Source organism: Mustela nigripes, chromosome 12, assembly GCF_022355385.1.
Source record: "Mustela nigripes isolate SB6536 chromosome 12, MUSNIG.SB6536, whole genome shotgun sequence".
Taxonomy (NCBI): Eukaryota; Metazoa; Chordata; class Mammalia; order Carnivora; family Mustelidae; genus Mustela; species Mustela nigripes.
In genome coordinates, this window is record NC_081568.1 from 104,283,127 (window position 1) to 104,296,256 (window position 13,130).

The window sequence follows — 13,130 nt, forward strand, 5'->3', positions numbered from 1 at the left end:
TCTACCTAATATAAAGACCTGATTTTAGTAATTTCTTGTTTATATGTACATTTAATATTGCAGAACCTTTTGATGGGACAAATACAGCCAGAGCTGTGCATGAAAAGCAGAAATTTGACATGATCAAGGATCAGTTTTTGAAGGTAAATTATGCTTCAGATTAACTCTAGAAACATTAGTGAATAGTATGGTTTGAAAATGAAAAAAATATTTATAATAGGACAGAGTAGCCTTGGTTTCTGTGTTAAGAAATCATTAGTGTGGCACAATAGGGAATTTATTACTTGATAGATAGGTATGCTTTTCCTTCAGAGAAATCTGTTTTCGTTCACATGGCTTTCGCTTTGATGGAAGTAAGCATTTCCTTAGTGAGCCAGTTAAGCTCCCAGAATGAGTGAGTGAAATCTGTTGGACTAATTTCTCTCCTTAAAATTTCAGGGAACTTAGTGTAGCTTTAGAAAAGAGCTGATGTTCCATGATTTTTCTTCTGCATACCCCACTGTAACAGTGAATTTGAGCATCTTTTTATCTTTGCTTATATTTTGAGAAAGTAAAAAAAAAAAAAAAAAAAAAAATCAATGTATGTATTTGTATACACACATTTTGTGTATATACACTTCAGCCATATGTATATAAACTGTTGTTTATTGCTTAGCTCTTTAGTCCATAGTGTGAATTGATTCCTCAGCAGTTTTGTTAGGTGTGGTTTCTGTCTTCAAGGAGTTCCACAGTACAGTGTAGAAACACATCGATGGAAATATACACTATGAGACATATAGGAAAGAATGCTTCATGAGGAAAAAGATCAGCGAACTATGAAGGTCATTTCAGAGGAATACTTTCTCATTAGACATACAAGTGGACTTTATTTTGGTGATAATTAAAAATGCAAGTGTATCATATTATAAGCTGTCCTTCTGTATTAGGCCCTCTTGGTTGTCAGCCAGATTAGAAAATTTAAAATTAATGGAATTCTGCAGGGCAAAACAAATATCCAAGAGGGAATATTTTTGTCTATCATAACAAATTGAGAACTCAAAAATAGCACTGCTGTATTGTTGATGTGTAAGCTTTCATTATGATGGGTGAGCTTTCATTTAGGGTTGCTTAGCTATAAAACCAATACTTTCAGTCAGTTGAACAACTGAAGTGTGAATAAACTATGAAGATACGCACTCAGCAAGTAGTGAGCCAGAGTTTTAGCCTGTGAATAAGAATTTTAGTTTTTTCTATTTTTCTTTTCCAAGTTACATTTACTCTTCTTTTTCAAAAGTATAAAGTGGTTTATTAGAGATTTACTCTTTCCATAATACTATTTTTGATTAGAAAAGCTTACTAGGTGCAAACTAGTCAACCAAATAATTAATTTTCTCACACCTTCTCAGACCCAGAGGTTTTGTCTAGATTACCTTGTTGTTATAGATGAAATAGTTTAAATCTGTGAATAAATGTTAAAATTGTCAGTTATATCTTTTTGTACCACCTCTCTGTCCATTTCTTCTTCAATGAATTGGAATCACACAGGTGTAGCGTTTTAAAATGACATTTTCTTTTCTGATGACAGAAATAAACTTGGGAGATAAAAACACGAAGAAAAAAATTACCCCAATTTTACCCCAAAATTACCCCAATTTTACCACAGAACCACTGTTAACATTCTCTTTTCAGTCTTTTGTTCCACTTATATTTTATGTTTTAAGAATGAGGAAAAAGATCAGCGAACTATGAAGGTCATTTCAGAGGAATACTTTCTCATTAGACATACAAGTGGACTTTATTTTGGTGATAATTAAAAATGCAAGTGTATCATATTATAAGCTGTCCTTCCGTATTAGGCCCTCTTGGTTAACCACTGTTAACATTCTCTTTTCAGTCTTTTGTTCCACTTATATTTTATGTTTTAAGAATGATTTTTCTTTCTCTCAGTCTTGGCACAGATTGAAAAACAAGAGAGATTTGAACAGTATACTACCTTTAAGAGCTCCTGTCCTGAAAAGATAACTGGCCTCTATTTCTTAATAAAATCTTCTGAGAAATAAAGAACAATGGTAACATCATAATGCATTTTGTTTACCTCCATCATGGTTTCTTTTTAATTGTTCTTGTTTTCATGTTTTATTTTTAAGAGGACATACTTATATAAAGATTGCATATTTTATTATGACATTTCCTAATAAAACCCTTTGATTTAAAGATGTATTTTTGAAAATGTTTACATTGATTAGTAATATTATGGCATGACTTTTCAGGAGATCAGATAAAATATTTTTTTGGGGAATTACCTGAACAAATAAAAGTCTTTTGATAAAACTTCAATTAACATACCACATGCTAATACTGAAGAGATGTGTGGAATTTTGGAAAGGGACTGATTAATACATATTTAACCTATAACATACAATAGATAGTTTGTTGCCTGTCTGTTCTAGTAAAGTGAAGATTCAAGCCAGTTATTCAGTTACTTGAAGCAAAATGAAATCTCTTATTTCACTGAAATCATTGCAGAGGCGTGAAATACTGGACAATTGCCTTTAGTCTTCACTTGACTCACCAGGATAGACTGAGGCTTCAGGTGTGTCTGTATTAGCATTTCATTAGTACCTCACGTATTTTTGATGTACTCTTGAGATTGCTTTAAATTTTTTGTTGAAAAACAGTACATTTTGCACTGTAGTAATAAGAGCACTAACTCTGTATTGTTCAGCAGTTAGTAAATTGTTTTAAAGAATTAGTTCATTGTAGACATTTTGAAAAGATTATAAGTCCCCTGTGCTTTATGATAGTTTAGTGCATTGTGCACTTTTACTTTATTTCATGTTTTCTTGCCTTTTATTTTCCCTGTGACATGAAGCAACAGAAACTGAAAGATCAAAGTTGAGATTATATCCTATTGACAGTATCAGACTTTTTCTGTATACAATTATAGGATTGTAATCTAAACTGGAATTTTTAGGCAGTAAGCCACTATGAAATGTTTTAGGTAAGACATAAAATTATTATAAATAAAAGCTTAATGTTTGTAAAGATGACTTTTTTAGTATTTTTTTCCCATATGAAGAAGTAGTGGTGGCTGCTAAAAGAAAAGCTACAGTGTTTATTAAGGTTTTTTTGGTTGATGTAAATATTTGTAAATTGGTCAGTGCCTGTACATTTAAATATGAAAAATAATCTTGAAAACAATTTTAACTTTTTCAGAAAGACTATGTACAACTTCTTTTACACCTGCTGTAGTACAATTTGTATCTCTAATGTATTTAGGTTTTTTGCAGACCAATTCAAATGCTAAGACTTTTGCTTTTCTTTGACTTGTAAAGGTGCATATTTTCATTTTCTTCTTTAAGTTTAAATTTTTGTACGATGTCATATGGAATAAAGTTTATATATAGAAATTGTTTTCATGGTTTTTTTTTCTGTGCTAGTCTTTACTTTTGTGATGAGATTGAGGTTGTAGTTACCATCTAGAACTAAGTGAATCTGACTTTTATGCTTGTTGATATAGATTATACAGATAATCTTGGATTTGAGTTCATTCTTGGTTAAGCCAGCTAGCTGCATCAGTACCCTATTTCTCTGGCATTATTAGGAATGAAGCTTTCCACATAGGTGAATTTTTTAGATTACTCATGTTTAACATTTTTGAAACAGTTGAGCTTTACATTACACATCAGTTCCTTTTGGGGGGAAATTTTCCTAAAATATACACTGTGCAACTTTATCAGAATTATTGAGTATAATTAATATTCTAGTGATGACTTGATATCATCATTAAAAGCAATAAAAAACACTCCTCATACTCTGGTAAACTGTGTAGCTCTCAGGGATATGTAAGCATGCAGGGTATTCTGCCTCTACAGTATTGGGACTTTTCCTAAGAAAGCCCTAACATTCATTTACAGTGGTATGGACTCTTATTGTCACTGTTTTTTCAGTGCTTAGTGGCATGCTTCCCCCCATCATCTTACTGCTGCTATTTTTTAGCTGTCTTGCTATAACACATAAAGAAGTTAATGTTAATAAATTTATACCCATTTCTAAATAGACTGGAGCCTAAGATTATGTACCTTGTGGTAGACAAATATGTCAGATAAGTGGGCTATTAATATATGAGGAAATTTTTTAGACGTTTAAATTATTTTCAGTTTGAATTACTTATTTGTGCGGTGAATAATACATTTACTGTTTGTACTGATGTGGCCATTTCTATATATTTGCATGCATTGTTAAGAAGGTAGTGTTTAAAAAGTTAAAAATATGTAATCTGTACTACAGTTCTAAATTTTGGATTGGCTTGAACTAGGATCTTTGCAAATAAATCTCAACTTAAATTAGTGTTTCCAAGAAATTTTGAGTTAAATGGAAGGAATATACAGCAGCTTCCTGTAGTTTTGATTAGTGTTTAACAGGTTCCCACAACGATTGAATTCTTTTTGTCCTAGGTGAGCAGTCATTTGGGATTATTAGTGGGATAAGCCTAGCTCATGTTAAGATAACTTGTTGAGCCTGGTTTAATGAACTGGAAGACTGGACTCCTCTGTCTTCCCTTCTCATACACACCAGCCAATACTTTTGTACTGTATCTGAACTATCTGCAGTTCTTTGCTCACAGACTTAACGTACACATGCAAGCTAGTGTAACTGGTGAACTTACGTTCATCATATTTAGTAATTGTGAATAGAATTTACTATAATTAAAAATAAATGTTAGCTATTCTAGCCATGAAATCATTCTCATATAAATATATCTCTACCTGTTCTATGTACTGAGCAGGTCTGGTCCTGTTTTCTTGAGGCAACATTGTCTACTCTCTGCCAAGCACGTTGCTTGCTTCTGGGCTTGTAAGAGATGGGGATGGTGTGGAAAAAGATGAGTAACAAATTTATAGAGTGTACTGAGGCAAAAAAACACAAACATGATTTGAATATAGGATAATGGAACCCAAAAGGGGTATTGAACCTAACCTGGGCTTTTTCAGAGAAAGGTGTGATCTTTGGATCAATGGAGAGTCACCAGGTAAATTAAGGTTGGAAAAACCTTTCAGGCAGAAGGAACTGTGTAAATAAAGGCACAATGGTGTGACTTGATAAATGTTGGGAATCCTGACTTCTAAAGAAGAAACCAGACTAATGTGGGCTGTTGTTACCCAGTGTTCATCTTTCTGAGGAGCTTGGGCTTTAGTCCTTGAGCATAGGGAAGCCATTGAGGGCTTTTAAGCACTGGGCAGGCTCTGATCCAACCCAAGGTCTGGGGCCTTTGAGTCAAGTTTCAGACAGAACTTAGACTTTGGCCAAAGTGAGGAAAATTATTTCTCTTGAAGGTTTTTGGGGGAGATTAAAAAAAAAATGCCGTGGCTGCATAGTCTACAGTCCACTAAAGAAGAGAATATACAATTAATTGATTTGCAGACACAAAAGGAGACCAAAATAAGGAACAAAGGTTGAAAACTGCGCTTTGAAAATGGCAGACCTTGATTTGTTTCCCGTTGGACCACTTACACTAGGCAAGAGACCTTGAGCCAGTTGGCTTGTCAAGCTCTTCTGAGCCTCAGTTTTCTGATCTCGAAAACCAGGGTTGCAGTTAAACGTACCACAGCAGAATTGTGAGGGGGTCATGAAAGGGAGACCCTTAGCAGAGTGCCTGCACTAACAAGCGCTCTGCTCAGTAAGGAGTAGTTACTTGTTTGGGATGAAGGGGCCATCAAGTAGCTGGGCACCAAATATACAACCTAGCAAAGCCACATTGGAGGGAAGAGAGGCGGGGTCTGGGTGCCTTTCCTCCTTTCAGCTCCCTGGTGCCGCTGGAGCCTGCCGCCGCTTCTTGGTGAACAAGAGTTGCCCCAAGGGCCGCCGGGGATTAGCCTCAACTGGGGCGGGGAGGGCCGCGTGGGGGAAGTTGGCAGACGCGGGGGAAGAGGAGAACTCGCTGAGCCCGGGCCCCATAAGCTCGGTGGCGAAACTTTGACGCCTTCTATTTAAAGTCTCGGGGCTAGCCCGCCCCCGGGGACGGGAACCCGAGCCGCCCGCTGGGGCAGGGCAGGGCCGGGCCGGGGCTAGAGACGCAGTCAGAGGGAGAACACCAGGCGCGCGCGGGCGGCTCCGGCTCCAGCTCCAGCTCCGGCTCCGGCCCGGCAGAGGCACGATGGCGAGCAGCGACAGCACCTACGCCGCGGAGAGCCCTCTCGGCTCCGACGGGGACGAGGAGGCCCCCCGAAGGCTGGAGAGCGACGAGGAGTCGGAGAGCGAAGAGGACGAGACGGCCGCGGAGTCGGAGGAGGAGCCGGACGCCAGGTAGCGTGCGCCACTCTCCTCAGGCCACGGCCCGAGCGCTCGACCTGCCGCCGGCCAGGAAAAGCGGCCTCGAGGGCAAGTGCTTCGCTGGGAGACGCCGCACGCCTTTTTCTTTTTTCAGCGCTAGCGAGCATTTCCTCCCGGCTAAGCACTTTCTCTCAGGGGGTGTTGCCTTGGTAAGGAACTTGAAGGTGAAGGTGCTTGCTGTCAGCTGGAGTGACAGGCCCGCCTGCAGCAGCAAAGTTCATTACCGCCCCCCTTCCTCCTTTTCCCTCCTCCCCCCTCCGCCCAGCAACTTGTGACTTGGTGCTCTTGTTTATCACTGGGGATTTACTTAGGGTCCTGCCTAACTGCAAAAATGTGCTGAACCGCTTACACTGGGCCCAAGGCCTAGGAACAATTTTAAAAGTCTGAGCGGGAAGAGAAGGGGATATGAGGTGGGGGTGGAGAGGGAGAAGGCTGCTCTAGAGCCTTCAGATGACTGACTGGAGGTCTCTGGCAACCTGGACTGGGTCGCTTGTATAAGGCCTTTAATTTGGTACAGAGGCTCGTAAATTACTTGGAGAAAAACACGAGTTTCAATAACCCCTCTTCTTAAAATCCTGCTTTTTTTTTGTTCCAAATATCAATGTTTCAATGAATGGGATTACAATTAGGCAATACTGTATAAAAATACGAGTCTCCTACCTCTTCCATCTCCCAGCCTTCATATAGGCCCTAAAATGAGAATAGTAGGACTCATCTCCTATTTGGATTTGTTTCTACTTTCCCACGTTCTCTTTGGGGTACATCTATTAATATCAGTAGAATGGCTTTGTAGGTGACAGAAGAATGTGCAACATTTCAGAATGCCCCTCTTACTCAAAAGTTCTGTGCAACCAAAGCCCGCAGAGCTGAAGTTGAAATAGCCCAAAGAGTACCACTGATGAAGAGGAAGGTCAGTCAGTTTAGAACTCTGGAATGTTGGTCCCGTATCTTTATATATATATTTTTAATTTTACTTATTTATTTGACAGGCAGAGATCACAAGTAGGCAAAGAGGCAGACAGAGAGAGAGGGAAGCAGGCTCCCCGCTGAGCAGAGAACCTGATGCGGGACTCGATCCCAGGACCCTGAGATCATGACCTGAGCCGAAGGCAGAGGCTCAACCCACTGAGCCACCCAGGCGCCCTTGTTGGTCCCATATTTACCTCATAACTGCCAAGTGAGAAGCAGGCACATACCAGCCCTCAAGGATTTTATGGAAGAAGTTAAGAGAGCAAATGGGGAGCATGAGTTTCTCTGCTACATAAATGAGAGCGGCGGAGGGAGGAAGATCGTGTATACCGCGGAAGCTCAGAGGAGAGTATGTAGATCTATGAGTGCTTCGGCCGTGGGCATGACCTGGGCTTTAGAGAGTAGTCAGGAGATGCGGAAAGGAAAAGGGGAAGAGAAGATACCTGTGGGAAATGGAACAGGAAGTCATGACCTGTGATTCCTGGACAATACAGAGAAGGGAAATCTGTCAGTCCCAGCCTTTATAACCTTTCCCACTTAATGGTGTTCAGTATCCTTGTATCCTTGCCCAACCAAAATTTACCACCTAGAGAATTTGAAAACTCATTTACTCTAAAATGGGAGCAGCTGACAGTGATTCAAAGCACCAGGCTGAGGTTGCATTGCCCTTTGACAAAGGTCAGGATCTTCAGGTGAAAAATAGGATTTATCTGCAGTAAATTTCAGCTTGCTCTGACTACAGATGGTAAGGTGGATATCAGGGCAAGAGTCAGAATTAGTTGAGTGAGGGCAACCAGAGAGAATAGGGTTGGGAGTAGAGGTATTGTTAATTTTTTAAATTTTTTGGATTTGATGACATGGGTAACAAGAAATCAGTAAATTTGGGAGCAAGATTTAGGAATACAGACTGAAGTTATGGAAGGGTTACTGACAGCCGATTGAAAAGTTGGTTTTGGAAGGACTCAGATCAGGGAGACAGTAGCAAAGAGAAAGAAAGATGTATAGGGATTGAACCATGGTGAGGGCCAGAGGAAAGGAGATGGGAACCATAGCTAGAGGTAGAGAGATGTCAGTGGGCAGGATGTCTCAGGGAATTTTTCCTACCTTGAAATGTTGCCAGAAATCAAACTATTTTGTTGTGTGTAAGTTTACAAATATGGCCTAAAGTTCTTTTTTTCCCCCCTGAGGCTAGAGGTGTGAACTTAGAATATTCTCTAAAGGATGGGAGGTAAGAATGCTGTTCCATCATTCTTAACCCCTTCCTCTTGGCTATTCCACCAAAGTTGTACAGTTTTAAGAGAGTCCACTCATTCTGTGCCAGTCTTAGTGCTAAATGTTCACGGATGTTTTCTCATTTAAACCCTCCCAGCAACATTATTCGATGACTGTCCTTTTATAGATGAGGAAACTGAGGCTTTATATAATTTACTGATGGTATGAGACATATACTGATGGTGTAAGAACCTGAAGGTTAGGGGTGCCTGGGTGGCTTAGTTGGTTAAGCGTCTGCCTTTGGCTCAGGTCATGATCCCAGAGTTCTGGGATCGAGCCCCGCATCTAGCTCCTTCCTTAGTGGGAAGCCTGCTTCTCTGTCTCCCTCTGCCTGCTGCTCCCCCTGCTTGTGCTCACTCTCTCTGTGTCAAATAAATTAAAAAAAAAAAAAAAAAAAGAACCTGGAGGTGAACTTGGGTTTGCTTCCTCCAGGCCACTGCTGGACTTTCATTACCTCCCTTCCTTTGCAGGAGAGAGACCCTTACTGTAGGTGAACCTAGAATAGTCTCAACTAGCTTCTACCTTGAAAAATTGGTAGACCTCATCTCTTTGAATAATAGTGGGAGATTTCCCCCATCTTGGATGGAAAAGTTGGTTGCATTTTCTTGAGGTTGGAACCATTCTCAGAAGTTAAATTACAAACTGTCTTTTTTTTTTTTTTTTAACTAAGAGGCAGTTAATAGTAAATAAATAGAAATAGCCTAATAGTAACAGAATGATTGATTACTGTGTCAACTTTATGTGATATTACTAAGCCATTATTAAAATGCTGTTTATGAAGATTTCTAACAACATGGGAAGTATGTATATTGAATATGAAAGAAGTCTTCATTTTATAATTTAGAATGATCTCACTATAAAATACGAATTGGAAAAAGGCCTAAAATGTTAGTAAAGTTTCATAAAAGGTTAATAAAGGTTAACATAATAAAGAACATAATAAAGGTTATGGTAAGTTTTATTAACCTTAAGTTTAAAAAAGGTTAATAGTAGCTGTCTCTGAGTGATGGGATAATGGTTGACTAAAATTTTTTTAAAAATCTGTATTTTTTGACTTTTCTATAATGAACAGGTAGTGCATTTTATTATCAGAAAAATGAACTTAAAAATTCAGAAGGCACAATGTAATCTTCTTGTAAACCTTTCTTTACACTTTCAGGAATGGTAGATGAAATTAGTGACCTTTCTAAATCAAGGAAAAAAATTCTCTTTAATTATAACACCCTTACACATGCCATTGCTTGCATTGAATCAGGGAACTACCCTCCTGATGTATTATTTAGTGATACGAGTATAATATATCACATGAAGAAGCCCGAGTGAACCTATCAGCCATTCTATCATGGGCAAATTCCCTTTTTTCTCAGAGCCTCAATTTTCTCATCTGTAAAACGGTAGTAATAATTCCTAATTTATAAGGTTGTCATAGGATTAAATGAACTGTGTGAATATGTGTAAGAGTACTTGCTTTTAGTAAGTTCCCGATGAGTTTTAGTTTCTTACCTCCCTTGAGATGAACCATTACTGGCAGCCAAGCTTTATCTTCTGCCCACCTTCATCAGTGAGGGGAGAGTAAAAGTCTCACATTTTAACATGAGTCATGATCCTGTTTCACTTTGGCTTTTCTATTTTCATTCATTTACTGAACATTCACAGAATGCCTACTAATTGCCATGGGCCATGCAAGGTTACTAAGGAAACAAAAATTACTAAGAATCCATTACTGTTACAGTTCACATTCTCATTGGAGAAACAGAAAAACACAATTATATCATTAACTGTTATAGGAGATTTAAGGGAAAAAGTTCTGTGGGAAGTACCTGAAAGTAGGGATCAAGTCTTGGGATCCATTGTCCCTGGAAGGATTGGAGAAGGCTTCCTCAGGGGTCTTTGGAGCAGGCTATCCAATCATAATGAGGTGCCTAGAAAGCTAATAGTTTGTGAATATTAGAGAAGGATTTTTGCGTTGCTAAATCTTTATACAAAAGCTAGATGTAGAGAGCAACTCTATAGAACCCACAGGATTTTTGAGCTGGGAGAAGCTTTAGAAGCATCCTTTCCTAGCCAGTCCTTTTGCATTTTCTGAAACTGAATGTCAGGGGACATTTGTTCAAAGTCACACAGGTTTTTAGTGGTAGAACTAGGACTAGATCCAGAGGCCTCAGCTCCAATCTGATGTTCATTAGTTTATTCATTCAACAAATATTTATTGAATAAAGTGCCCGACACTTTGCAGGCACAAAGGATATGGCAGTGAACAAAACGAACAAAGTTTCTTCCTACCTGCGAGTGACTTTCCAGTTCAGGGAGACAAACAAACAAATAAATATCTCCTATGCCAAGAGTCAATAAATGATAGGAGGACACATACAGCAGGATAAGGGTTATGCTGTTTTGGATACATTGGTGAAGAAGGCCTCTCTGAGAAGGTCACACATGAGCAGAAAAGGAAGGAACGAATGTTCTAAGAAAAGGGAAGAGCGGTTCCAAGGGCACTGAGGCAGGAACACGTGGGGCTTGTTTGAGGACACGAGGAGGTCAGGTTGCTGGAGCAGAGTAAATAAGGGGGAGAGTGGTGGGAGGGGAACCCAAGAGGGAGTTGGGTTGCAGATCAGGTAGGGCTTTCTAGACCCTGGTAAGGACTTCACATTTCATTCTGAGTAGAATAGGAAGCTGTATTCAGTTTACCATATCACTCAAGCTTTAAAACAAACAAGAAAAACATGGTGATCGCAGTATTTCATTCAACAGTAAGGGCCTATATGTGCATGTATTCATTAGTAATTACTGGACGCAGACTGTGTGCCAAACACTGTGGTCTCCTATAATGGAGGGAGCTATGTAAATTGGCACTCATTATTTTTACATTTTTCTGACTGGAGACCAGTGAAGCCTGACCCTTTTAGTCTTTCTGACCAATCCCTTAGGAATTTTTCAGTATTTTTGCTTGCAATCATTTTCTGTTGTTCAGTTTTAATTTCTCTATTTAAGCACAGAGGATTTTTGCCATAGCACTACCCAAAACTTAAAATCATCTTGAATTGCAGTTTTACCAGTGCCTGTAGAAATAGGTCTGTCTGAGCTGATAGGAGTCAAATTATTAGTGACATTTACATTTACCTAATCATCATAAGAAACAAAACTTTTGGAAGGTGAAGGGAGCTTGTAAGGGGTTTTTGTTATTAGTAGGGAGCACTCTGTTTCCATATGTCTATTTATAGGCTGTCTCCCACTGCTGTGCTTATCCAGGTGTTTTGACAAGTGGGTTATTTGAGCCAGCCCTCTTTTGAGGTCAGTGGAAAGAGCTGAGGTGGGAGGGGTGACTGCTCAGGATGCCAGAGACTGAGGGAGGAGAGAGTATAAAACAGGCCCTTGGAGCCAGAAACTGAAGAGCTATTTAAATATTGGCTGCATGGGTATTACATGCCCTTGGTTAGACTTTGACTCAGTGTAGGGAATGCAGCAAGAGTTATATATATATTTTTTTTTTTAAACAACAAACCCATTAATGTGTGGAACATAGGGATTATGACTATAGAATTTTGCAAATATGGAAGAAATGTGTCTTCTATTTCCTGGATAGTCGGAACCCAGGCTTAATGAAAACCTTGACTCAATTCAGACAATATAACCAAATTCCCCTTCCTACCAAGAAAATGTAGAGAACCAGGCATAAGAGACTGGATGTGGAGTAATCTTTGGCTTAGGTCAGCATTATCCAATGAAAATATAATGTGAGCCACATGTGCAATTTAAAATTTTCTAATAGCCACACTAAAAGACGTAAAAACAAAGAGAGAGAAATTAATTTTAATAACTTATTTAACCTCGTATCTGAAGTATTATCATTTCAACCTGTAATCAGTCTAAAAATTATTAATGGGCTGCTTTATATGTATTTATGCCGTCTTTGAAATTTGAAGTGTATTTCACTTTTCAGTGCATCTTGATTCCTCCCTCACAGCTCCATTTCAAATACTCAGTAGCCACATGGGTCTACTGGGACCATATGAGACAATGCATGCCTGATGATACCTAGACGTTCATTAGCTTCACTGGAATCCATAGGCCTTTTCCTGAGGATGTATATGCCAGGCCCTGTGCTAGGCACCAGGAGCATGAAGGTGATTGGGTGGCAAGGTTGCTTCTCTCAAGGAGCTCAGTCTGGCACGGGGAAGCAGTTGACTCCAACATAATGTCATACGCATTACACTAAGGATATTAACAAAGGAATAGAGAAAAGACATATATTCTTCTTCTTCTTCTTCTTTTTTTTTTTTTTAAGGTTTTATTTATTCATTTGAGAGCAACCGAGCACAAGCCAGGGGAAGGGCAGAAGGAGAGGGAGAAGCCGACTCTGCTGAGCAGGGAGTCCGATGTGGGCTGCAGTCCCAGGACCCCAGGGATCATGACCTCGGCCAAAGGCAGACACTTAACTGACTGAGCCACCCAGGCACCCAAGACATACATTCTTCTTAAAATTAGATTAGAAAAGTTTTGCGGAGGTAATACAGCAGCTGGGCAGAAAGATATTTCAGACACAATATGTGTTTAGGTATTCCTTTAGCTCCTTGTTC

General features: G+C 39.3%; 2 protein-coding genes across 8 annotated transcripts in view; both read left to right on the forward strand.

Moving 5' to 3' along the window:
* Positions 1-3,389, forward strand: part of TENT2 (terminal nucleotidyltransferase 2) — a 68,659-nt gene extending 65,270 nt beyond the window's left edge. For all 7 annotated transcript variants that reach the window (XM_059418135.1, XM_059418131.1, XM_059418133.1 and 4 more), the window contains 2 exons: positions 64-143; positions 1,927-3,389. In XM_059418135.1, coding sequence (XP_059274118.1) covers positions 64-143; positions 1,927-2,001 — 155 coding nt within the window. In that variant the 3' untranslated portion in view covers positions 2,002-3,389. The remainder of the gene's footprint in view (positions 1-63; positions 144-1,926) is intronic.
* A 2,747-nt stretch (positions 3,390-6,136) lies between these two features.
* The window catches only part of CMYA5 (cardiomyopathy associated 5), an 88,865-nt gene continuing 81,871 nt past the window's right edge, over positions 6,137-13,130 (forward strand). Inside the window, exon 1 of the mRNA XM_059416655.1 lies at positions 6,137-6,285. Within this exon, the coding sequence (XP_059272638.1) occupies positions 6,137-6,285 (149 nt within the window). The remainder of the gene's footprint in view (positions 6,286-13,130) is intronic.